At 33.6% G+C, this 27938-nt stretch overlaps 1 protein-coding gene across 1 annotated transcript in view; it reads left to right on the top strand.

Annotated features, from left to right (window-relative positions):
* The window catches only part of Tyr (tyrosinase), a 99314-nt gene extending 74957 nt beyond the window's left edge, over positions 1-24357 (top strand). Inside the window, exons 4-5 of the mRNA XM_015507093.2 lie at positions 3880-4061; positions 23530-24357. Of these exons, the coding sequence (XP_015362579.1) occupies positions 3880-4061; positions 23530-23756 (409 nt within the window). The 3' untranslated portion in view covers positions 23757-24357. The remainder of the gene's footprint in view (positions 1-3879; positions 4062-23529) is intronic.
* Positions 24358-27938: the final 3581 nt, after the last annotated feature.

Here is a 27938-nt window from a genome sequence, read left to right as displayed (position 1 = left end):
ATAATTGATGAGAAAGAGATTAATTTTTTACAGTTCTGGAGGCTAGAAGTCCACGGATGAAGAGCTGCCATCTGTCAAGGGCCTTTTTGCTGTGGCATCCTTGGTGAAAGGCAGAAGCATAACAGAGCACAAGAAAGCAAGAGGGAGCCAAACTCGCTTTACGACAAGCTTATTCTTGGAATAATTAACTGACTCCAGGGATAACCAAATTTATCTATCTTGAGAGCAGAGCCTTTGAGATTTCATTCTCTCTTTAGGGCCCATCTCCTAACACTGGTGCACTGGGGATTGATTTTACCACATGATCTTTGGGGAATTCATTGAGGCCATAGATTAACCTTCAATGCTTTCTCAACAGTGTAGTCTTTGGTAATCTTTTAGAATGTTAATTCTTCATGTGATCACCCACTTACCCAGATACAAACAGTGACTTTTTACTGCTCTAAGGAAAATATACAAAAATTTCTCACATGTCCTCTGCTGCCCTTCAAAACTGAGCCTGAGGCAGGAGTTTCTTTCACCACTAGTCTAGACCCAGACTCCAGCTATTCTTCAAGAGTGAAAGTGTCCGTATCATTTTGTGGATCTGGCTGCTTTTGCTCCTGATAAGCAGATCTCGGTCTTGTTCCTTTCCTCTATAATTTTAGAGTTGGCAGTTTGCCATGTAACCTCAGTTTCTCATGAGTCCAACAGAAGTTCCTGATTTTCAGTTTGTCTAGCTTTTCCTTACTGTAGAGATGGAAGTCACTATAGTCTTCACATTGTCAGATCTGCATCCTGAGGTCCCATGTTGTTTCATCCATAAGACACATCCCTCCATGTTTCCATCTGTGATCTCTTAGTTTTTCCTGATTCCTCTGTTATGAATTTCAAGCTTGTTCAGATTTCCAAAGACTCATTTAAACTGTCTATATACAGTTTAAATGAGTCTTTGATAAGAAGACCTTTTCTTTCCAAAATGTCAGTGTGCTTTTCTAAGTAACATAGTGGTGCTCCAGTGGGAGCCATTCTAGACAGTGTGACAAAATTAACTGAAAATGAGAACCACTGATGAAGAGTTTAATCAAGATTAAACCTTCATTTTAAAAGGTTGATGGGGTGGGTGAGCACTTTAATGGTCTCATCCATTAACTCTCTTAGTGCTAAGAATTGATGTTCCTGTCCTACTTAAGTAAAGAATTCTCATTTCTTGGCAGAAACAAGAGTATAAATTAAACTATAGTAGTCATTTCTCTCAATTGACAAAAGGTTTTATTTATTTATTTATTTTTTTTGCTTCAAGCACTTATCTAGTGACTCACTGTATATTGGGATGTTCTTAAATCAGTTCAATTTTAACACTCTTTATCATTAAAAAGTAAATTTCACCAGTTGAAAACACATGGATTTATATAAATAAAGTGTCTTATGAATTATTATCTGTCATATAATTTTTCCTTTTTTGGCAAAAGACATATGTCATTATACATGCATATTTTTAAAACCATAACAAAATAGAAAAATGTCTGCAATTTTTTCTCCTCTTTGCTTATTTTGTAGTCTCAAAATTACTTATAATGAGAAGATAATGCTTTCATAAATAAAATTAAAATAAGAATGAAAATACTAATTCATAAAATTATAGGATTTGCATAAATTTAGGAGTTTGTTAATCCAGTTTCTAATTTCAATTGAGACAACTGAGACACAGAAAAAACAAACGTTTAAAATCCGCTTTCCCATTTATGCTTATTAGAATCATCACCATCACCAAAGACCTTGCTCAAATATACACGGCTTTGGCATTTATTACAGCACATCTCATGTCCTTCACAAGTCATAAATTTCATAGAGCATAACAATAATAATGAGGAGAAAGTAGAGGAAGAAAAAGGACTGCAGGGATATTAGAGTCTGTAAACAAGTCAAAATAACACCTGGCATTTTGCCAGGGGAATGTTAGAGTTCGTAAACAAGTCTGGATGGTGCCTGGCAAAATGCCAGAGGGAGTGGTTTGAGAAGTAACAAAAACAAGCCATTAAGTGTGGAGATTCCTTATTGGTTGACTGATGTATCTAGTTTATGCTAATTAGATAAGCTGTGTGGAATGTATAAATACTGCTCCTGTCCTACAATAAACGGCTTCCACTCTTGCTGTATCAACGTACACAAGTTATTCGTCACCCCCCCAGTTATTTTGCTGCAGCCGGACTGCGGCACAGGGAGAAGGGCAACTTCTGTTCATCACCTGTCAAACTCCTAACTATGCATCTTGTGTCCTTGTAATTAAGCCTCCCAATATCCTCATGACAATGGTATTATTTTCATTACTCAGATAAAGAAAATGAATTTCTAACAGGTTAAGATATTTTACAAATCTCCCATGTCACAACCAACATGTGTCAGATTTTTATGTGAGTGTGAGAGCCTACACTAGGTACTCAAGAAACACAAATTTAATACTGGAGCCAACTAGAAAATATTTTGTATTCATAAGCTGGATTTGCAGGGCTGATTCATTAATTAATCCACAATTAAATAACAACTCAGATCAGAAAAGTCCAGATTCTCTAAATAAATAAAATTATTTTCCATTGTGGAAAAAAAATGATCACTATTTCCTTGTTCTCTTCAAAATGTTTGAAAATGTTTTTTCAAATTTTATTTTTGTGTTTAAAGCATTATCCTTTTCTTTTTTAGAGAATACTCTCCCTACCACATACTAGTCTTGTAGCCAAAATTTTAAGCTAAGTAAAAATAATTTGCTTATTTAGCACCTTCATAAAAAAGAATATATTAATTATTGCTTTGAACACAGGTAGGGAGAGTATTCTCTAGTAGGGAAGATATTACTACTCTCATTTTAAGTATGTGGAGTCTAATTTCCCAAGAAGTTCAGTGATTTTAAGCATATAGCTATTAAAATATGGAGGTAGGCCTCAGGAGAGTTCTTTAACTCCAGATATAGTATTCTTTCATTCAACCAATAATTACATTTTTTCCACATTCTGAAAGTTCTAAACTAGTTGTATCAGTTTCATTCTTCTAGGACTCTTAAAAAAGCTACCCTCAAATTTCTTTCAAACTAATGAACTTCCTCAGGGCCTGCTAACATGAACTTGTACTTCATGAACTATTTTCAAGTTAGAAGCTATTAATCATATTAGCATGGGATTTTCTTTATTTTTTATTTTTTATTGTGGGTTGTTCAAAACATTACAAATTTCTTGACATATCATATTCCACACTTTGATTCAAGTGGGTTATGAACTCCCACCTTCACCCCATACACAGATTGCAGAATCACATCAGTTACACATCCATTGATTTACATATTGCCATACTAGTGTCTGTTGTGCTCCGCTGCCTTTCCCATCCTCCACCATCCCCCCTCCCCACCTCTCCCCTCCCCTCCCCTCCTCTCTCTCTACCCCCTCCACTGTATAACCCTGAGGAGTCTCCTTCCATTTCCAAGCAATTTCCCTTCTCTCTCCCATTCCCTCCCACCTCTCATCCCTGTTAAATGTTAATCTTCTTCTCNTGTGCTGCTATGAACATCGATGAGCATGGGATTTTCATATAGACCTTGTTATTTTATTTTGAGAATGTAGTTTGCATGAATTCCTTGGTACAATCCACAGAACTGCAAATATGTATATATACATATGTACATACATAGAGAAACTATATATATACATACTCATGTATATATATTTGTATATATATTGCATATATATATAATATATGTATGTATATTTTTATAAACATTTTTTTCTCTTTTTTGGTACATTATAATTATACATAATAGCAGGATTCATTGTGGCATACTTGTACATGCATGTAGCATAATTTAGTCATAAAAAATACATTTATAAATCCAAATAATCCTTCCCTCTGCAGTATTTTTGAACAGTGGCTCAGAAGGCATCACCCTCTTCAAGAAGTTTATCCAGAAGCCAATGCACCCATCGGACATAACCGTGGATCCTACATGGTTCCTTTCATTCCTCTCTACAGAAATGGTGACTTTTTTATTTCATCCAAAGAGCTGGGCTATGAATACAGCTACCTCCAAGATTCAGGTAAAGGGCAATTTCTTTTTTGATAAATTACTGAATGTAGTGTGATCTATTTATTTTATGGTAGTACAGAAGCTTCTTTTTCTGCAATGTTATCTTCACACACTTTGAATTGGGCATGTATATTATGCTTCTTAGCTTATCACCAATTTATCATCACATGACCTTTGAATTTATATCCATTTTGCTTAATATAGGACACTTTGCACCTGGCAACCATGAAGGAACACTAAAGTTACAATGGGGACATTTTTCAGCTATGACTCTGACATTTAACTGTGGTGTTAGTTTGGGAAGTTTGCTTAAATTTCCTGAATCTCAGTTCATTAATAATCTGAAATATCATGATCAAAATACACCAAAGAATTATTGTGAGATTAAAGAGACTAGTGCTGGATGGCATAAGATAAGCACTGGCAGTTTTGTAATTTTCTTTGGGAGCTTCATACTAGTAGAAAATTTGTGAAAATCTTGATTTTAATTCTAATCAATAATAATGACTATAATGATGATTACAATGTTTATTGCTATGTCTCTGATTAAGATAGTTGCATAAAACCCTAGGTTTGGTGTCAGATCTGTGTTTTAAATAATCTTCCTAAGTAGGACTATACCAGTGTCTCTTGGGCAAATCAGGGGTAGATGGCAATGTTTCTCCCTACAGGAAACCTGCTACATGCATATTCTTCACATGCATTACTAATAAACCTTTTATTATTTTTGAATTTTTCATTTGTTCTACGTAGTTGTACATGACAGCAGAATGCATTTCAACTCATCATACATAAATGGAGTACAACATTTCAATTCTCTTATTGTACACAGTGTAGATATTCACCATTTGTGCAATGATACATGTACCTAGGGTAATGATGTCCATCTCATTCCACCATTTTTCATATCCTCATAACCCCTCCTCACCCTCCCCTTTGCCCAATCCAAAGTTTCTCCATTCTTCCCATGCCCCACCATCATCATCATCCATTAATCAGAGAAAACATTCATCCTTTAGTTTTTTTGGATTGGCTTACTTCCCTTAGCATAATATTCTTCAACTACATCCATGTATCAGCAAATGCTATCATTTTATTCTTTTTTATTGCTGAATAATATTATACACACACACACACACACACACACACACATATTTTCCAGTTTCTTTGTCCATTCATCTATTGATTGGCACCTAGGAAATCTTCATCATGTCTAAGTAGACCATGACTTCCTTAACAAGAGTCCTAAAGCACAAGAAATAAAATCAAGAATCAATAAATGTGATGGATTCAAACTAAAAAGCTTGTCAAAAAAGCAAAAAAGACAATCTGTAATTGAAGTTACAGAGAGAACCTATAGTATGGGAGCAAATTTTTACCACATATACATCAGATAGAGCACTAGTCTCCAGGATATATATACAGAACTCAAAAAACTTAATACAAAAAAAAAAAAACCCAATCAATAAATGGGCTAAGGTACACTTAGCCCATTAATAGACCCTTCTCAGAAGAAAATATACTAGTAATCAACAAATATATGAGAAAGTGTTCAGCATCTTTAGTAATTAGAGAAATGCAAATCAAAACTACTCTAAGTTTTCATCTCACCCCAGCCAGAATGGCAGTTATCAAGAATACAAGCAACAGTAAGTGTTGGAGAGGATGTGGGGGAAAAGGTACACTCATACATTGCTGGTGAAACTGCAAATTGGTGGGACCTCTTTGGAAAGCAGTGTGGACATTCCTCAGAAAACTTGGCATGAAACCACCATTTGAACCAGCTATCCCACTCCTTGGTCTATACCCAAAGGACTTAAAAACAGCATAGTACAGAGACATAGCCACACCAATGTTTACAGCAGCTGAATTCACAATAGCTAAACTGTGGAGCCAACCTACATGTCCACCATAAGTGAATGGATAAAGGAACTGTGGTATATATACACAATGGAATATTGCTAATCAACCTGCTATTAGGGAAGTATTTATTTATCTAGAAAGAGGTGAGGACACTTAAATTCTAAGAGAATTTAAGTGCCCAATATAAACACCAATACAGGGGGTAAAGGAAGTCCTCCTCTCACTACACTGTGCTTTCACTCCAAATGAGTGCCAGCAATGAGAAGCAGCAAAACCAGTGGGAAAGGGACATTCAAGAGACATTAATGTTTAATTATATTCATGGATAATTTATGAAACAATGTGACATAAAGAAAATAAAATGAGCAAATGAGTGAAATTTACCAACTTCATAGCTCTTATGATCATCTCTAGTGACACAAAAATGACTGACTTCCTTTCAGATCTCAAGAAACCCCAAATCTAAAACGGAAGTAAGGTAACTGTGCAAAAAAGTATAAAGCATTGGGTAATAAGACGAGTAGGTAAAATCCTAGAATAGCAGAGAGAAGAAAAGCAATGATTTGTGAATAGTTTAATCAAAACCACAAGGCAATACTTGAAGGATGAGTAGGCAGGTAGCAGATAGAAATGGGCAGGGAATATTCTAAGATGAGAGAATAACAAGAAAATATACCACAGTTTCTTTATCCATTCATCTATTGATGGGCATCTAGGAAATCTTCATCATGCTGGATTAGACCCTGTGTACAGTGTACAGTGTATTTTTTAGAATTCTGAGTTCTCTTGAGTGGTATAAACCACAGAAAATGATGTTGAGAAGGTAAATTGAGTCATTTGATAGCATCAAACAGATATTGACTACTTTTCTGTATGCCGGGAACTTTTCCAGTTACTCTGTGTGGCGTATTTCCTTTAGTCTTCACATCTACTCTAAAGAGTAGATAAGATTCTTTCTCCATTTCATCCGTGAGTAAACAGGGGATTAAAGAATAAATTTCCCCTGTTCTATTTACATACCATGTGACTGTTTTAGTCAGCTTTTTTTTTTTTTTGTCTCTGTGAACAAAAGACCTGACAAGAACAATTAGAGGAGGAAAAGCATTTGGGGGGCTCACAATTTCAGAGGTCATTTGCCATAGACTGCTGACTTGGGAGCTGTGGATCCAAGATAAGGCAAATATCATGGCAGAAGGGTGTAGCAGAGGACAGCAGCTTAGGACTTGGCAATCAAGAATGACAAAATATAAACCCCAAAGTCATGCCCTCAGTGACCCACCTCCTCTAGTCACTACCTACCTGTCTCCAGTTACTTCACATTTAAAACTACAGTGGATTAATGCACTGCTTGGGCTAAAGCTCTCATAACCCAATCATTTCATCTTTCAACTTTCTTTTGTTCACTTACACATGAAATTTTGGGGGTAATTTTATATTTAAACTATAACAGTGGCATAGCAGAAACTGTTAGGAGAATTAGCAAAAAGCATATTTTCCCCACAGTGTTTATTGGTGCATTATAATTGTACATACTAATGGGATTTGTTATTACACATGTTATCAGTCTTATCCTGCCCTTTTGGACCATTATTTGAATAGATATGGATTTGATTGAACATTTTTACTTGATTGTGTAGATCATAGATAGACAAAAGAAAGGATACAAAAATAGCTGACAGTGAGTTTTTTTAAAACCTTGAGATTATTGAGAACAAAAAATTTTCCAAAGGGTGATAGTGAGCTAAAAGGAGGAGCCTCCTATAAGTCAAAAAAAAAAAAAAAAAATGGCAGCCTTAAGCCACATGTTTTCCTTTCATTCTAAAACAACCAAAACAGTACATTAAAAAAGGACTATATTGTAACTATTCTTCAAAGTTTCACTACCATTTAATATTTTACAATTTCATCCCTATTTCTATTTCCAGAACATGGCAGACCTTTTCATGGATTCATCCTTTTGAACATTCTGTCCTCTCTGTCTAAATTCTGATTCTATTTCTCCACTTGTCAAACCTGCAGATATGAAATCATTTTATACACAGTCCTGTGTAGCTTCTCTGTGAATCTGTTCCCTTTCCACCTCGGGTACAAGCCCTGCAAGATTAAAATTACCTTGCAATACTCTCTCTTCTAAGTAAAAAAAAAAAATGTGATGTGGAGTAAAATCAATGAATCAATTTGAGTGTAAGTGACGGTTACCGTGAATGATTTTACTCCTTAATTATAAGTGAAGTTTGTTATAAAAATGTCACTCCTCTAAATGTCCAGGTCTAGAAATGTATTCAAAAACATCTTTCAAGTATTCTATCATGCCAGTTTTTTTAAGGTAACCTTAAAAGTTTCTTTATTTTTTATATACATTTATTGAATTGCTACTTTGAACAAGACATTGTCTTATGTTTTGTGTATACAGTGGTAGATAATATCGTATCAGTCTTCACACAGCTTATAATGGAAGAAAAAGATCTGAAACAATTATTGCCTAAATGACTCATTTATTTAGAAGTGTTCCTATCTTCAGGTGTCAATGAAGTGATATTTCAGAAAACATTAATATTATAGGTAAAATTAACTCATTCAAAAAAGGATCTTAATTATTGATTTTTGCTTTGATGTTAGGATAATAGAAGCCATTGAAGAATTAGAGCACATCATGGTCGAATTTGAGTTTTAAAAAAGAGTTTTATTGTTACAGTACATACAAAGTTTTATAACCATTGGAAAATCATGAGAAGAGTTACTGATGAAAACGCTATCATAAAAGTCCACGGGGGGTGGGGGGGGGAACAGTAGTTTGGATTGTGGCAGTGGAATAAAGAAAGGATAAATATATCTCAAGGTATAGGGGATATATTGCCCTGACACTCAAAAGAGATGCCTGGTCCTCAGATCCTAATGAGAGACATGTCAGGACATAATTTGTAATCTCAGCTAATCTTAATCCCCTCCCACCACTGGATAATGGAAACCAGGGGTGTTCTACCACTGAACAATATTCCCTCACATCTTTTTACTTTTGTTCTAATTTTTATTTTTAGGCAGAGTCTCAGTAAATTGCTGAGCTGGCAATCCTATTCTTCTGTCTCTCCAGTTGCTGGAATTATAGCCCTGGGGTACTACTGTGTGCACTCCAGCTAATCTTTAAGAGCCTATGTAGTACTTATTTTATTTTATTTTTATTTTTTTTTAAAGAGAGAGAGAGAGAGAACTATTTATTATTTATTTTTTGGCGGACACAACATCTTTGTTTGTTATGTGGTGCTGAGGATCGAACCCGGGCCGCACGCATGCCAGGTGAGCATGCTACCGCTTGAGCCACATCCCCAGCCCCTGTAGTACTTATTTTAAATCTATTTTATAGAAAAGCAATTTGGGAATCAGAAATCTGAAATAACTATTTCTGAATTATAAAAATAATAAGTGGCAAATGAAAAATCTAAAACTTATGTTTTATTGTCCTGTGGAGGAGACTGTTCCCTTTAACTCCTATAATTGTCTTCTATGTCTTTCTATAATGGACCTCAGTCATTTCTCCCTACTGTCCAAATGGTTACTTTGTATTGCAAAGGCAATAAATCATTGGATCAGAGAGGAGGGAAGAAGCTCTAAGACTCATGTTAGAGGCTGAAAGGTATTATTCTAATTAAATTAAAAGAAAAAATTAATTTCAGATGCTTTCTTTGCTTTCCATTCAGATATGAATTTACAGCTCTTCCTTTCAAAAAACTTGACTTTAAAATAAGCAAAAGCAATTGTTTATTTCTAGTTTATGAATCATTCTATATTATTGTTTCTGTTGTACTTTCAAAGACTTTAAAATGTATCTCTATTCTTTCCTAAAGTTTAAGCTTATTAAAAAACTCCTTTAAAAGTCTTGATATAATTGAGTTCTGGGTCATTATTCATCATTCAGGTCTTCATGTTTATAATTATGTAAGTATTTTCTCTAAAAAGGCAGCTAATATCTGGCATTTGTCAAACATTTTCTTTTATAATTAGATTTGGTGATGCTTTTAAAATTTGTTAGCAGGTCATTTTCTTGCATATATAATTGATTAAAAATGAGACCAAAAAGCTTCAGCAATGAAAGGTTATGTCCTCAATTTAGTACCATTTGTTAAGAGCTTCCTTCTTCCACTGTATCGCAAAAGACATGGAAATTTGATTTCAAAAACAAGAGGAGTAGACCTTGTTCACAATCACAGCAATGTCTCACTCTACAAAAGGAATTTGAATCTCTATTATTTGTGGATTAGTCCAACATGGCTATGTTCCCACCTACTGTCTGCTTTTCATTTTGCCATCAGCACCACACACTCAATTCCAATTCCTGCTTCTATTCAGAGGGACAGTCTTCTCGGATGAGTTGACTTGGTAGATGTAGGAGATCTCTGCCCCATGATCCCACTCTTTCTTGTACATAATTTGCTTACAACTTCATTATTCCTGAAATAATTTGCTTTTCCACTGATCATTCTCTTCAGGCTACGTGCTCTGTCTTATTTCTTTGGCACTCTAAATGCCTGGATCACCACCTGGCATCTAGTGTGTCTCACTGAATGTTTGCATTTTGAATAAATGAAGGAATGGATAGGAGAATGAAAAATGAAGCAAGACATAATTCTTGTTCTCTAAAGCCTGTGACAAGCCTGAAAAGTAAGACATACATATAAATAATTATAATGCATGGGTAAATGTGCCAAGTGTCACAGGAAGAAAAGTCTGAGAATCTAGAAGAGAGATCTGAGCTAAGTTAGCAATTGAAGCAGGTTGGAGAGAGAAAAACATGTTGGAAGCTGGTGCAGCTAAACTATGGTTGAAATAGTTTTGGAATAACAAGAAAAAAAATAACAGCTACATATTGCTTTTTATGTGGTAGGCCTTGTACCAAAGGCTGCATACACATTGCTTATTTTAATCATTGAAGCTGCAGACTCCTGATTTGTTAGAGTAATGGGTCTTCAACTCCATTTGGTCTTTGTTGAGTGAAAAAATGGGCATTAAAATGCACTTTTGAAATAGAGAAAGAAACCAAACAGGACTATACAATTATTCCAAAGAGTATGTGTGACAGGAATAATGGAACTTTAAATAGGTAAAAATCAAAGAAAAATATGACCTTAAGAAAGAATAAAATTGGCCAAATCATATTGTTATATTGTGTACATGTACAAATATGTAACAACAAATGCCTTATTATATATAACTATAATATACCAACTAAAAATGTGGAAATAAAAAGAAAAGAAAGAACAAAAATGTTCACTGTTGATGTTCAAAAGCGGGTAGCCAAGAGCCAAAAGTCAGAATTTAGTTTGAAGGCATTGAGAAATAAAGAGATTGTTTTGAAGTCACTCCTTTTGTGAGTAAAAACTGAGACCACTTAGAATGAATTGGCATAGAGAAAAAATAAGAGAAGCTGAAGAACAGAAGGACAGACATAAAAATATTATTTATAAATACCAAAAGTACTGGAACTGCACTGTTCAAATTTGCACAATTATTTCCTGATTAGAGAACAATCCTGCCTTAATAGTTCTGAATATTACCATCTTTATGACAAACAATGAGACTCTCACTTTAAATCTTATTGTTGATACCCATTCTTTCCATGATAATTTATAAATATTTCTTTTTCCTAATTTAATGGATATAATTTTATTATATATTAAATTTACATGTATGTGTAATTCCATAATACTCTAAGTTACTTATGTCTTATTTTAGTAGGCAGATAATTAATTTTTCAAAATAGTTAGAACTTTTGAACTGCAAATGATAGACTCTCCATAGGAACAAAATTAAATAAAATAGAATTTATTGTTTTATAAAATCCAAAGAAGGGAGAGCTCTTAAAGTTATGGAACAGGTAGAAATACAATAAATACTGAAAAACAACAGAAACATAGAAGCTGAGAGCCCTGAAACCTGGGTATTTTTTTTTCCCAGTTTGTGTTGGCTCTTGTGTGTTGGCTTTATCTTGTCCTCTACTCAGGGAAGTGTGGTAGTCCTCAGTTCTTCACTTGACTCTCAGTTCCAGCAGAGTACATTCTGAGTAATTATCCAGAGTGGCTGCCCTTGAATCCCTAGTCTACCAAATACTAATTAACTAAAGCGAAGGCAAGGGGTTATGAAAGAATGTTACAGTTCCTACTTCCTCAGCAGAGGAAGGATGGGGAGCAGATATACTAAGATGAAGGCTCAAATTCCCTGGGTTAAATATTTCAGTTTATTGATCAGCTTCAATGGTAGTGTTGGTATGTTGAACATCAACTTCATCATTTTAGAGACCAGAGATACTTCTTAAAATTCTACAAAACCTGGAGTTTACCCTGGACCAGTTTACCCATGGTCTGTAATGTCTCATCAACATTCTATCTACATTCCAACTAAGAAAAAAGGAAAAGGAAAAAGAGCAAAGACATATCTTCTCTTTTTAAAGGAACAGTCCAAAAGTTACATGTATTACTTTTACTTGAGACTTGAATTATAAAGCTATAACTCTCTGCAAGAAGAATTCAGGATGCAATTTCTTCTTACATTATCACTAAATGGATATTGACTATCTTCAGTGTACATTCTATATATCTTCTACAGACATTATAGAACATGTTCTATAAAGAATTTGCTGTTTCATATACTGTGTACTCTTATTGAGCAGATATTGAGTAAAGACTTCTTCATTTACTTAAATCTTAGTTTACTAAATAAATTCTATAACTATACTTACATAAATTTTAAATATCTCTCTAAACTACTATGTGTTTATATTTATAATTGAGAGCAAAAACAAGATATATTTTCCATTATACTTATTTAGTCTAAGTTTTATGTTCAAGGACTTTTAATTTATGTAGTCTGTATCCAGCAGTACCATATTTATTTTAACATACCTTACAGGATCATAAATGTTCTGAACATATAATCATATCATCTATTAGTTACTTTAGGTACTATTATTTTTGAAAATGTACATTCTAGTAATATGTTTCCAAATTGTCTAAGCAGAATATGTCATTTAGATTTTGGGAAATTTAAAAGGAAAACAAACACAAAATAAAAATCTCCCATAAGCCTACTACTGATCAGATTAATAAAGTGTTGTACTTATTTTAGTCTCATTTGCTCTCTTTTGTACTTTTCCCACATGTTTATGTACATAAAGTAAGCATATGCTTTACTTAATTTCATTTTGCAAATAATATATCCATGTTATTTCAGAAGCCAAAGAGTTCTTCAAATCTTACAACAAAATGGCCTACTTCCTATGCACAGTCCCCTCCCCAATCAACTACTGTAGTATTTTAACTATTTATTCTACAATTTACATCGATATTGCAAAGTAATGGGCAAATATTACTAACTCATTTCATGAAGAGTATCTCTGAATTGTTTTAGCTCTCTTTTTGTTTTTGGTTGTTTGTTTGTTTTAATTAGTTATATATGAAAGTAGAATGCATTTATGTACTTTGATATACCATACATAGATGGAATATGATTTCTCATTTTTCTGAATGTACATGTTGCATAATCATATTGGTTATGCAATCACATATATGCATACAGTAATAATGTCTGTTTCATTCTACTATCTTTCCTATCCCCATATCCCCCCTCCTTCCCTCTCATCATTTCCCTCTACCTAATATAAGGTAACACTATTCTTCCCTAATGCCCCCTGCCTTATTGTGAATTATAATATGCACTTTAGAGAAAACATTTGGCCTTTGGTTTTGTTGGATTGGCTTATTTCACTTGGCATGATATTCTCCAACTCCAACTATTTACTAGCAAATGCCATAATTTCATTCTTCTTTAAAACTGAGTAATATTTCATTGAGTATATATAAAATATTTTCTTTGTCCATTCATCTATTGAGGGACACCTAGGTTAGTTCCATAGTCTAGGTATTGTGAATTGACCTGCTATAAACATTGACGTGGCTGCATCAATATAGTATGCTGATTTTAAGTCCTTTGGGTATAAACCAAGGAGTGGGATAGCTGGGTCAAATGGTGGTTTCATTCCCAATTTTCTGAGGAATCTCCATACTGCTTTCCAAAGTGGTTGCACCAATTTACAGTCCTATCAGCAATGTATGAGTATACCTTTTTCACTACATCCTCATCAACATTTATTGTTGCCTGTATTCTTGATGATTGCCATTCTGACAAGAGTGAGATAAAATCTTAGAGTAGTTTTTGATGTGCATTTCTCTAATTGCTACAGATGTTGAACACTTTTTCATATATTTGTTGATCAATTGTATTTCTTCTTCTGTGAAGTATCTGTTCAGTTTCTTGGCCTATTTATTGATTGGGTTATTTGTTTTTTGGTGTTAAGTTTTTTGAGTTCTTTATATATCATAGAGTTTAATGCTTTATTGGAGGTGGATTTGGTAAAGATTTTCTTCCAATCTGTAGACAATCTACTCATTTTATTAACTGTTTACTTTGCTGAGAAAGAGCTTCTTTAATTTGAATCCATCTCATTTATTAATTCTTGATTTTACTTCTTGCACTTTAGAAGTCTTGTTAAGGAAGCCAGATCCTAGGCCAACATCATGAAGATTTGGGCCTATTTTTTCTTCTATTAGGTGCAGGCTCTCTGTTCTAGTGCCTTAAGTCTTTGATCTACTTTGAGTTGATTTTTGTGCAGAGCGAGAGATAGGGGTTTAATTTCATTTCACTACAAATGGATTTCCAGTTTTGCCAGCACCATTTATTGAATAGACTATCTTTTCTCCAGTGAATGTTTTTGGCCATTTGTCTTGTCTAACATAACCATATTTATGTGGGTTTGTCTCTGAGTCCTCTATTCTGTACCATTGGTCTACAAGTCTATTTTGTTGCCAATACCATGCTGTTTTTATTAGTGTAGTTCTGTAGTATAGTTTAAGGTCTACTATTGTGATGCCTCCTGCTTCACTTTTCTTGCTAAGGACTGCTTTAAGCTATTCTGGGTATCTTATTTCACAAATAAATTTCATTATTGCTCTTTCTAATTCTATGAAGAATATCATTGAAATTTTAATAGGAATTGCATTAAATCTGTAGAATGCTTTTGGTAGTATGGCCATTTTGACAACATTAATTCTACCTATTCAGGAGTTTGGGAGATTTTTCCATCTTCTGAGGTTTTTTCAATTTCTTTCTTTAGTGTTGTATAGTTTTCATTGTAGAGGTCTTTAACCTCTTTTGTTAGATTGATTTCCAGGTTTTTTTAAAGGCCATTGTGAATGGAGTAGTTTTTCTAATTTCTCTTTCAGTGGATTCTTTGCTGATGTATAAGAATGCATTTGATTTTATGGGTGTTGATTTTATATACTGCTACTTTGCTGCATTCACTTATTAGTTCTAGAAGTTTTCTGGTGGAATTTTTGGATCTTCTAGATATATAATCATGTTATCAGTAAATAGTAATAGTTTGAGCTCTTCTTTACCTATTTGAATGCTTTAATTTCTTTCTTTTGTCTAATTGCTCTGGCTAGAGTTTCAAGGATGATGTTGAATAGAAGTGATGAAAGAGGACATCCTTGTCTTTCCAGTTTTTAGTGAAAATGCTTTCATTTTTTCTCCATTTAGAATGATGCTGACTTTGGGTTTAGCATATATAGCTTTTGTTGAAGTATGTTCCTACTATCCCTAGTTTTTCTAGTGTTTTGAACATGATGGTGTGCTGTATTTTGTCAAATGCTTTTTCTGCATCTACTGAGATGATCATAGAATTCTTGTTTTTAAGTCTATTAATAATATGTATTACATTTATTGATTTCCGTATGTTGAACCAACACTGCTTCTCTGGGATGAATCCCACTTGATCATGGTGCACTATCTTTTTAATGTTTTTGTATGTGATTTGCCAGAATTTTATTGAGAAGTTTTGCATCTATGTTTATCAGAGATATTAGTCTGAAGTTTTCTTTCCTTTATGGGTCTTTGTCTGGTTTTGGTATCAGGATGATATTAGCCTCATAGAATGCATTTGGAAGAGTTCCCTCCTTTACTATTTCATAGAATACTTTGAGGAGTATTGGTGTTAATTCTTCTTTGAAAGTCTTTTAGAACTTGGATGAGAATTCATCTGGTCCTGGGTTTTTCTTGGTTGGTAGGCTTTTGATGGCATTTTCTATTTTATTACTTGAAATTGATCTATTTATATCATGTATGACCTCCTCATTTAGTTTGGGTAGGTTATATGTCTCTAGAAATTTGTTAATGTTTTGATATTTTCTATTTTATTAGAGTATTCATTTTCAAAATAGTTTCTAATTATCTTTTGTATTTCAGATGTGTCTACTGTGATGTTTCCTTCTTCACCTTATATTTTAGTAATTTGAATTTTATCTCTTTTTATCTTTGTTAGCATGGCCAGAGGTTTATCAATTTTATTTGTTTTTTCAAAGAACCAACTTTTTGTTTTGTCAATTTTTCAATTGTCTCTTTTGTTTCAATTTCATTAATTTCAGTTTGATTTTTAATTATTTCCTGTCTTCTACTGCTTTTGGAATTGATTTGTTCCTCTTTTCCTAGGGCTTTGAGATATAATGGTAGGTCATTTATTTTTTGATTTTTTAGTCTTTTAATGAGTGCACTCAATGCAATAAACTTTCCTGTTAGTGCTGCCTTCATAGTGTACCACAGATTTTGATATGTGGTATCAGTGTTCTCATTTACTGCTAAGAATTTTTTTATTTCATCCTTGATTTCTTCTACTATCCATTTATCATTCAATTGTGTATTAGTCTCCATTTGTTACAGTAGCTTCTATTTTTTATTTTATCATTGATTTCTGATTTCATTTCATTGTGGTCTGGTAGAAGGCAGAGTACTATCTCTGCTTTTTTGCATTTACTAAGAGTTGCTTTGTGATATAAGATATGGTCTATTTTAGAGAAAAAGCCATGTGCTGCTGAGAAGACAGTATATTTGCTCATTGATGGATGAATAGCTCTTTTTCTTAAAAAATTAGTTGTAGATGGACACAATAACTTTATTTATTTATTTTTATGTGGTGCTGAGGATCAAACCAGTGCTTCACACATGTGAAGCAAGTGCTGTACCACTGAGCCACAACCCCATGCCTATTTTAGCTCTCTTATAAACTACTTTTTAATTTTTTTGTGGTTTCATTAGTGCATTATGGTTATAGTTAATATGGCTATACAAAATTCACACATAAGCCTATGCCATTTTAAGTGGATTGAGATGAAATTTCAATGAGATTTTGATTTGCCTTTCCCTGATTGGTGGGGATGTTGAACATTTTTTCATATAATTGTTAGCTATTTGCTTTTCTTGTTTTGAGAAATATCTGTTTAGTTCTTTTAACTGTTTATTGGATGAATTATTTGGGTGCTTTGGTCAGCTTTTTTGCTGCTCTAAAAGATCTAACCAGAACAATGGTAGAGGAGGAAAAGTTTATTTGGAGGCTTATGGTTTCAGAGCTCTCAATCCATAGACAGCCAGGTCCATGCCTAAGGTCTCAAGGTGAGGCTGAACATTATAGTGGAAAAGTGTAGCAGAGGGAAGTGGCTCACATGGTGATCAGGAAGCAGAGAGAGAGAATCCACTCTCTAAATATATACCCCAAAGCCACACCCTCAATAAATTACTTCCTCCAGCCACACCCCACCTGCTTCCAGTTACCACTCAGTTAATCCCATTAGGGATTAATTCGTTGTTTGGGTAAAGGCTATCATAACTCAATAATTTCTCCTCCAAAACTTCTTGCATTGTCTCACACATAAACTTTTGGGGAAAATATCACCTCCAAACCATAACATTGGGGGTTTGTTGTTGTTTTGTTTTGTTTGTTTTGTTTTGTTTTTTGAGTTCTTTATATTTTGTTGATGGTAATCACCTATCAGAGGAGGAACTGGCAAAGATCTTCTCTCATCCGTAGGCTCTCTCTTCACACTCTTAATTGTGTTCTTTGCTGTACAGAAGCTATTAATTTGATGTCATCACTCTTATTGATTTTTGGGTTAATTTCTTCAGCTTTTATTGGCACAGGCACTAACTCCACTATGTTGGAGTGTTGCACCTATATTATCTTCTAGCAGTTGCAGAATTTCTGGACTAATTCCTAGGTCTTTGGTCACCTTTGAACTGTCTTTTGCACAGGGTGGGAGATAGGGAATCTAGATTCATTCTACTACATATAAATATCCCATTTTCCAATACCATTCATCCAAAATGCTATCTTTTCTCCAACATATGCTTTGGAACATTTTTCTTTCAATATCATATGGATATATCTGTGGATTTGTCTCTGTCTTCTATCCTGCTTTGATGCAAATACCATGCTGTTTTTGTTTTTATAACTGTAGTGTAATTTGAGATAAGATATTGTGATGCTTCCAGCATCACTCTTCTTACTCAGAACAGCTTTGAATATTCTTGGTCTTTTATATCCTTCCAAATGATTTGGCAGACTGTGGATTTTTTCTAGTGTTGTGTAAAATGTCATTGATATTTTGATAGGGATTGCACTGAATCTGTATGGTGCTTTTGGTAATATGACCACTTTAACAATATTAATATTTCCTATCAAAGACCATGAGTGGTACTTCCATCTTCTAAGGTCTTCTTTAATTTATTTTTTTCAGTTTTCTGTAGTTTTTGTTTGTATAGGCCTTTCATTTTTGTTGTTGCTGTTGTTGGATTCATTCCCATTAATGTATTGTAAATGACACAGTTTTTCTGATTTCTTTCTCAGCAGAAGCATTATTGCAGTATAGGAAAGAGATTGATTTATTTATGTGGTTCTTGTACCTGCTATTTTGTTGAATTTGTTTATCAGCTGTAGAAGTCTTCTGATAGAGATTTAGGGGTCTTCTCATAAAAAATACTAGTTTAACTTATTCTTTTTCTATTTGTAACCCTCTAATTTCTTTTCCTTGCCTAATTACCCTGGCTACAGTTTTGAGAACTGTATTAAATAGGAGTGGTAAGAGTAGACATCCTTGTCTTGTTCCTGATTTTAAAGGAAATGCTTTCAGTTTTTCTCTATTCTGTATGATGTTGGCTTTGGGGTTTTTATATGCAGCCTGTATAATACTAAGTAAGTTCCTTCTATCCCTAGTTTCTCCAGTTCTTTTTAAAAATGAATGGATGCTAGATTTTATTGAAAGCTTTTCTGTATCTATTGAGATGATTTTATGATCCTTTTACTTAATTTCATTTAAATAGTGAATTACATTTACTGATTTGTATAAGTTGAACCATCCTTACATCCCTGGGATGAAACCCACTTGATCTTCTTGATGTGTTTTTGACAATTTTCCAATATTTTATCAAGGAGTTTTGCATCTATGTTTATCGGGTATTTTGGCATGAAGTTTTCTTTCCTTGATGTATCTTTGTCTTTTTATGGTATTGGCTTCATTGAATAAATTTGGCAGTGTTCCCTCTACTTCTATTTCAAAGAAATAATTTGAGGAAAGTTCACATTAGTTCTTCTTTTTAGGCCTGATAGAACTTAACTGAGAATACATCTAGTTCTGAGCTTTTCTTTGTTGGAAGTCTTTAAATTGCTTTTTCAATCTCATTGCTTGATATTTGTCTGTTTTATTTTTTTTGTGTCCTCATGGTTCAATTTGGGTAGGTCATATGTGCCTAGAAATTTGCCAATATCATATAGATTTTCTAGTTTATTAGAGTATACATTTTCAAAATAGTTTCTAATGATCCCAGATTTCAAAAGTGTTTGTCATGACACTTCTAATTTATCATCTCTTATTTTGTTGATTTGGGTTTCTCTCTTTCTCTCTCTCTCTCTCTCTCTCTCAATTAGTTTGGGTAAGGGTTTATTAATCTTCTTTCTTTTTTCCAAGAACAAACTCTTTGTTGCATTGATACTTTGTATTGTGTTTTAACTTTCAATTTCATTAATTTTGGCTTTGATCATACTTATTTCCTGTCTCCTATTGATTTGTTCTTCTTTTTCTAGGGCTTTGAGGAGTAACATTATATTACTTATTTATGATCTTTCTGGTTTGGGGGTGTTGTTGTTTATAAACATTCCTTTTTCAGCTGCCTTCAGATTGTCCCAGAGATTTTGATATGTTGTATTTCTACTCTCGTTTGTTTCTAGTTTTTTAAATTTATCCACTGATTTTTTTTTCTGATCCATTCCCCTGTAAACACATTATTTAATCTTCAGATATTAAAATTATTTTTGTTTTTTAACTCATTGATTTCATTCCATTATGACATGATAGAATGCAAGGAATTATCTCTACCTTTTTGTATTTGCCAATACTTGCTTTGTATCCTAAAATATGATCGATTTTAGAGAAAGTTCATGTCTCACTGAGAAGAAAGTGAACTTGGTTGTTGATGCATAAAATATTAGCTAGATATTTTTTAGGTCTATTTGATTAATAATTTTAGTTCTGTAGAGTCCTTACTTTACCTGAATGACCTATTGAATAGCGAGAAAGGTATGTTAAAATCACCCAGTATTATTGTTTTGGGGTCTATTTCATCCTTTATGAGGAATTGGATTTGTTTTACATGTGCAGGTACATTAATGTTAGGGGATTAGAGACATAAATATTGCATATCATTTTGTTGTTGGATGATTTGCTTAACCAGTAAGAAGTGACTTTCTTCATGTCTTCTGGTTAACTTTGGCTTGACTTCTACTTTGTCTTATGTGAGGGTAGGTACACTTGCTTGCTTTAACTCTCAATTTGCATGGTCTATCATTCTCCCTACTTTCACCTTCAGTCTGAGAATATTGTTACACATAAAACAAATCTCTCTTTCTTGTAAACAACAAATAATTGGATCTTGTTTTAACCCTCTCTGCCAAGCAGTATCTTTTTACTGTTAATGGAGAGAGATAATTTTTATTTCCTGCTATTTTGGTTTAATTCTTATGCTTAATTCAAACTTGGTCCTCCTTTAATTAACTGTTCTTCTGGCGAGATTCATCCATATGCTGACTCTGATATTTACTTATTTATTTATTCATTACTAGTGATTGAACTCAGGGGTACTTTACCACTGAGCTACATCCCAGTCTTATATATATATATATATATGTATATATATATATATATATATATATGTATATAGAGAGATATAGATAGATAGATAGATAGATAGATAGATAGATAGATATTTGATCCAGGATTTTGGTAAGTTGCTAAGGGTCTCATATGATGCTAATGCTGGCCTTGAACTTGCAATCCTCCTGCCTCAGCCTCCTGAGCTCCTTAAATTACAGGTGTCTGCTGACATGCTTAGTTTCTGATATTTAGTTTTCATTTCTTCTGCATATTTACTTAACTGAGTATTTTATCATGCTAGATTGGTGTCATGAATTCTTCAATTTCTCATGGAAGGTTTTTTTCTTACATTTAATTTTAAGGAAGAGTTTGCTGGACCCAGTAGCCTTGATTGACACCTGAGTTTTTTTTTTTTTGTTTTTTTTTTAAGGGCTTGGTATATGTTATCTCAAGCCTTTCTGTCTTTTTTAAGGTCTGGGCTGAGAAATTAGTTGAAATTCTAATTGACTTACATCTAAATATGACCTACCATTTTTCTCTATTGGTTAATAAATCTTAGAGGGGGAAAATTGTTGAAAATGTTCTCTATAGTTCCTCTAATCTGGGAATAAAATTGTAATGTTCTCAAATAGGTTGATAAAATAATCATTAAAGATAGCAAAATTACATTATACAGGGAATAAACGAAACAGGGAGAAGAAAAAAAATAAGGGAAAAAATAAAGAGTAAAGAAAAAATAGAACCAAGGTTAAAAAGAAGAAAGCCATGGGTAGAAAGGATTTGAGGCAGAAGCAGGTAATGCTGTTGCCCTCTCTGGGGTGCCCAGGTAACAGGTCAGTAGGCATGTATCTGAGCAGACTTGATGACTGGTGTTTGTAGGATGCTCCTCTAAAAGCTCTTTTGTGGTGTATACTGTCATTGTGTGTTCATGAGTTTCCATGCTGGTGGCTTGGGGTTATAATCAAAAATTGCTTTCTCTGGGTCCATGCATTTGAATGAGAATTGGGTTACCTGACAACTCACAGCTGTGGATCCTCCTAAAGGCTCTAAAGCAGAGTAGCTCCTTTTCTGGTTGCTAAGGATTTCTTGCCATTTGGTTCTTATTCTTCAACCCAGGGGCTTGAGCCTGTGTGTTTGGAGGATGCTGTGCTACATCTGCTGTTTCTGTTGGGTATGAGGACACAGGATGCAGGACTCAGAGCTCCAAACCCCCTTTTATTTCCTCCATATCCTTAGTACAGTACTGTCATGATTTTGGTTCAAATCTGTATGTAGGATTATCATTATTTTTACTACTTAAATATTGTTCAGAGTTTAACCAAATAATATGCTGTAATTACTTCCTTTCTTAGGTTACTTTTCACTTAGAGTTAAAACTTCATCTTTTGGCTTTGTGGATATATATCATCATTAGTACCAAATTATTTTAAAACAACTATAAATATAACATTCTAACATAATAAACCATGGGTAATTTATACTTTTTTCCTTGGACAATATTCTTTCTGTAGCTCATCTCTTCTCATTCCCCAGCTTCCATCCTGGGACACCCCTTCAAGTTCTCATCTGGGTCCAACACAGTCAATCATTCAGTAATTATTTTTAGTCTTTCATGCATCATACCAGATATCAGGATTATATCAGTTAGTTAAAGCCTACTATTGGTCCCCAACGAGTTGGTTTAATAGAGAAAATAGAGATGTACATAGTAATTGGAATAGATTGTAGTAGGTACAATAATAAAGGAAATGCTAATCCCATAACATTTTAGATACTTAAGGCTTGTTAAACTAAATATAAAAACGCTTTTAAGAAATTCATTGCAGTTGAGAAGCTAGACTTTGACTTTATGAAACAATTCAAGAAAACTGGAAGGGATCCCAGGGAGTACATTATTTCTGAAGTTTGTGTTTTAGATTATTAAACTACATAATTTTAGATATAGGAAGCTGTTTTGAGCAATAGTTACTAGGGCCTTTGTCCCTCCCCTGTGACCTTTCCTTATGTGGTTTGAAGCAATACAAATGATCAGACTAGTAGAGGATTTGTCTTGCTCAGAATCATTGAAAAATACATTTGATTACAATCTGTTGTTTTAAGATTTAAAATTGTGATCTCTATGTATACAAATATTATGCAAATATCCTAGAATTCTTGGGAGTGTTCTGAAATTAATGAGCATTTGCCAACATTACAATAAATGTTTGTAAAATAATTTTAATTTACTAACTTAATGTATTATTAAGTGGTTAATGATACAGCACTGTTTCATTGATTATCAGAATTCTTGAAAGATCAGCAGAAAGCTGAAAAAATAATAACTAACACTGAGTACACAGTCTGTAGAAGGCACTGAATATTTTACAGATTACCTATAAACTTTAAATAAGAGAGTTTCCTTTTCCTTTTTTGCTGTTGAAGAAATTGAGGTTTAGGAGTATTAGGTGAAACTTTTCTAAGTTCTTCCAGCTAATTAGTAACAGAGCTGGCACTCAAACCCAAGCGTCTGACTCTAAAGTATTATCTAAAGATAATGATGATGATAATGATAGCAATAACAAATACATTATACATTAAGATGTGTTTCTATTTCAGATCCAGGCTTTTTTCAAAACTACATTGCGCCCTATTTGGAACAAGCCAGGCAGATCTGGCCATGGCTCCTTGGAGCAGCTCTGGTAGGAGCTGTCCTTACTGCCATGCTAGCAGGACTCACCTGCCTTCTGTGCCGTCACAAGAGAAAGCAGCTTCCTGAGGAAAGGCAGCCGCTTCTCATGGAAAAGGAGGATTACCACAGCTTGTTGTATCAGAGCCACTTATAAAAGGCTTGGGCAGCACAATGAGACCTATAGGTCTAACCTTACTCTAACTGAGTGTGGCACAGGTTCCCTGGGATACAGAAAACCCTGACATTTGTCTGTGAAGACCATTCTTGGAGCTGTAATCTAACACAAAGTGTGTCCCCCACACCCAGGTAGAACACAACTGTGCTTGTCTTGCTGTTTTCACTCAGCCCTTTTTATAGTTTTCCCCAAGTCTGTATCTTCAAGGAAATAAAATTTGGTAATAAGTAACTGTTCTTTGTATCTGAATAAAACTACTCTTATAAAAAAAATTGCAACAATTTTGACTTTTGCCTCCTGATTATTTAAAGATGTGCTTCTTTTTTGTCTTCTTTCTTTGAATTTAATAAATTTGTAACAAATTTACACTAATTGACTCAATTGAATTTGAGAAATACGTTTTTATTCCCACAGGCAGCATGGTATTTCCCTATATTTTACATTCCTGCTCCAAAAATATGTGTAGACTTCAAACAGTAAACAACCTTCAGCTAGCTCTTTCCTGTCACAGCCTGACTGTATGTACTTTTGAAGGTCACTGAGAACAAAGGCTCAGCCATTAGAACAAATGTGGCTTAGTGCCTGTCTCTATTAAAAGTCTTGAATTGATAATAATAAGCATACTAACAGCTATTTTATCTTCTAAAAATAGTTTTATTTTATTAGAGAAAATTGAAAATGCTACAAAACATTTGAAAACTCAGAATAGTTATCTGTCTATTGTCTGGCTGCACTTCTAGCAAAAAAAAAAAAAATCCATTTTCCTTGGTTATTAACATTTTAAATTAGGAGGTCCAAAAAATCCCAGGATTTAAGTTTTGATCCCTGCTGAATTACTAAAAATATCTTAATTAATATTACATTTGTTTTATAGTTATATGAACCTTAAAAGAATAGGATCAATGGGTGGCAGTTATGGGAGTCTCATTTTGGCTCATTAAAAGGAAAAACTATTCAATACCCATGGTTTTCCAAAACCAAAATGGATATCCTTGGAGGAAAAAAAAAAAAAAGTAGCTGAGCTGCTCCTGGAAATCTTCACATGTAGGGTTGGGAGGCTAATTCAACCTGAAATCCATGGAGAAAAATTAAGTATGTCTAGAGTAATAGTTATTGAAATTGGCTCAGGGCTCTACTCAAAAACAAGGTCAAACTGTTGTATCAAAAGTCCCTGATACTCTGCCACAGCATTTCAGGTGTCACCAGAATGTTCCCCACTCTTCCTAACAAACTCATGTCATTTTTCCTCCCCTGGTACCTTTGGTCTCTTCAGTGCTTTGGGGCCACTTTTGTGCTTCTCTGTCTAGAATTTTCAAATGTGTACCTCAGTATGACTACTTACGTTACATGTCCAGCCTCATCTCTGATCACCTCTTGCTCTATCTATCCCTTGATGTCATATTTTAAAAAGAATTAACCTCATCCAGGCTCCCAGAAACATTACTGGGTCTGACACTGACCTCTCCATATCTGAAAGGGTCTCATCTTATGGCCTTTGTGGTAATTCTCAACCACAGTATCAGTATTCACACAAGGTTGGATTCATACAAGTATAAATCTATACAAGGTCTGAAGCACAGCATTTTGATAGTTTATGAATACATTTGAAAATGAAATGGCCAGACCTTCAGAACTCTTGGAAATATCATTATATATATAAAATTGACCTAAAGTTAAGACCATATAATTTTTAAATTATTACATTTTATTACTCCTAGTTTAAGTTACAATATCTATCATACTAGTGCACATATTGGTGAGGTGATTTTGGCTATTTTAAATCAGAAATAAATAGAAATTTACAATTATTTTGGAACTTACCTCATAAAATACTATTTGTTATAGAACTCACTGATAGAACAGTAGTCATTCTCTAACTCTCATTCGTTGTCATATTCTGATATTTAGTGGAGAAAAATCAAGCAAGGAATAGGCAGCAGCACACTCATCGACACAGTTGAGGTCTGTAGGAGAAGTCTAATGCTAGGGACTATCTTATCAGTTTGGTGCTGAAAAAAGATTTAAAACATAGCTTTAGAAATGGCATCTTAAGACTGGAGTCAATTTGGTTGAGAATTGGGACTATTAAATCAAAGAGAAAATAGGATTACGGAAAGAAAGTTATATGATTGATGATCTGTAGAAGTTTCTGAAAAAGGATAAGTTTGGCTCAAGGGAGGCCAAAGTCATTTGGACACTGCAAAACAGTTTTGTGTGGGTTTATTATCTATGTTTAATTTAAAGGTAAAATTTTAGTCCAGGATTAAATTTTAAAAATCATTTCTGCAAAGCATTTTAAATAAAATTTTACCCAATAAATTTTCATTGTTACTGACAGAAATCTGCATAAGCTAATTTTTTTTCTTTATCACAAGACAATTCCCTCCATTGCCACTGCACCTCAATGTAGGATATTGTTTTGTATCTCTAGAGGTTCAAGGCATCTATTTGTGCAACACTAACATCTATGATAAACCACTACCATTTTGATTCCATAGTTTATTCAATGAGATACCAAAATTACCTAACTGTCAAGGTATCTGACAGTTTAATTAAATTCTAGTGAACATTATAATCTATGATTTTGTTTTTATAGTGTAGTTTTTATAAATTGCTTCATTTTCTGCACTGACTTTTTTTTATTGCTACATTATAAGTCACATTTTGTTACAGAGAGAGAAATAAGCAGCTGCCACTCTTTTTTTTTTTCTCTCTTCCTGGGGTTTTGTTTTAAAAGTATATTTTTAGTATCCAACCTTTTCAACAAGTCAAATATATAATTCTCCATTGGAGAAATAAATGTGATGGGTACAAATCATTTCAACCAGTGTCTCCAGCAGCCTGACAACTGGCATTGATGGTGGAAGTCCTTAAATAGCTTTTCCCTTGTTTGTATGAGCTTTCATTTATGGCAATAGTTTTGTCACCATAAAAAGGACCTCATTGGGGCCACCTATTGTGAGCCTGTGCTATTTTGGAGGGCATGTCAGTAGAACAAAGTTCCACTCCCACTCTGATTATACTCCTTCTGAAAGCAGCTAAAATGCAAATATAAAAAGGGATATTTTTTATAAGCTTTGTATTGCTTATTTTCTAAAGCATTTGCCATTTTCCACAATGAAATGAAAATAAAAATTGGCTATGGAAACCACTGAGACCCTAAGGGCTTTCAAATTGTTAAGCTATTTAAAACTGTGTAGGAACAATTTAAGTATTTCTCTTTTTAAAAATCCTAATACTCCAAATCATTCATTTTTATCTTATAATTTATGAGTTCTTGGTAGAAATGTAAGAAGTTATTCTTATGGCTTCATGTTCATCTACCAGTTCTTATATCTATCATAATCATGACTATAATTCATATGCTTAAAAATAAATAACAAAGATGTTACAATTTATTAAGTAGTTGTATTCTAAGTGTGCCAAACACTTTATATAGAAAGAACCTTGCTTACATTTACAAATTTGTTCATTATTTCATGTACCCTAACTGGGATTTGAGTTCAGTTCTCCTGGGATGATTTTTAATTATAAATTTAATTATTGAATTTTATTCAATTATGAAAAAATATTATGACACATAAATTTCTTTCTACTGAATACTCAGGTTTTATCTGGTTATTGTTGTTATGTTTAGTGCTATAATTAAGATCTCAATGAATATAGCACCTGAGGGCTCTTAGTTTTCAGGAGTAAGTTCTATGGTCAAAGAGAACAAAATATAAGGAAATGCTATAGTTATTTTGAAAGGGTTGAACAAGTTTAAAAATAAAAGAGAAAGAATATAAAAATAAGAACTCATAAAAAAATGAAGAAATAAATGAAAAGGGAAAGAACATATGAGAAGAAAGGAGACCTATAATTCTTTGAGAAGAACTGTACTGTAAGTGCCACCTGAATTACTGCTTCCCTCCCGAACTCATCTTCTAAATCATAATGTCTATTTAGTTACCTTTTTCTTTTACTGAAATTTGAAGAAAATTTAGACCAAAATCATGTTAGATAGATAAGAAATAATATGCATGTGATTTAGTACCTGTTATGGTTTGAAAATGAGGAGTTCCCCAAAAGCTTATATGTGAGATAATGAAAGCAGGTTTAGAGGGGAAATGAGTGGGAGAGTTGTAACCGTACCAGTGAATTAATCCACTCAAATGGGTT

The sequence above is a fragment of the Marmota marmota genome, unplaced genomic scaffold (genome assembly GCF_001458135.2).
Source record: "Marmota marmota marmota unplaced genomic scaffold, marMar, whole genome shotgun sequence".
Lineage (NCBI taxonomy): Eukaryota > Metazoa > Chordata > Mammalia > Rodentia > Sciuridae > Marmota > Marmota marmota.
This window is presented reverse-complemented; position numbering and strand designations above follow the sequence as displayed.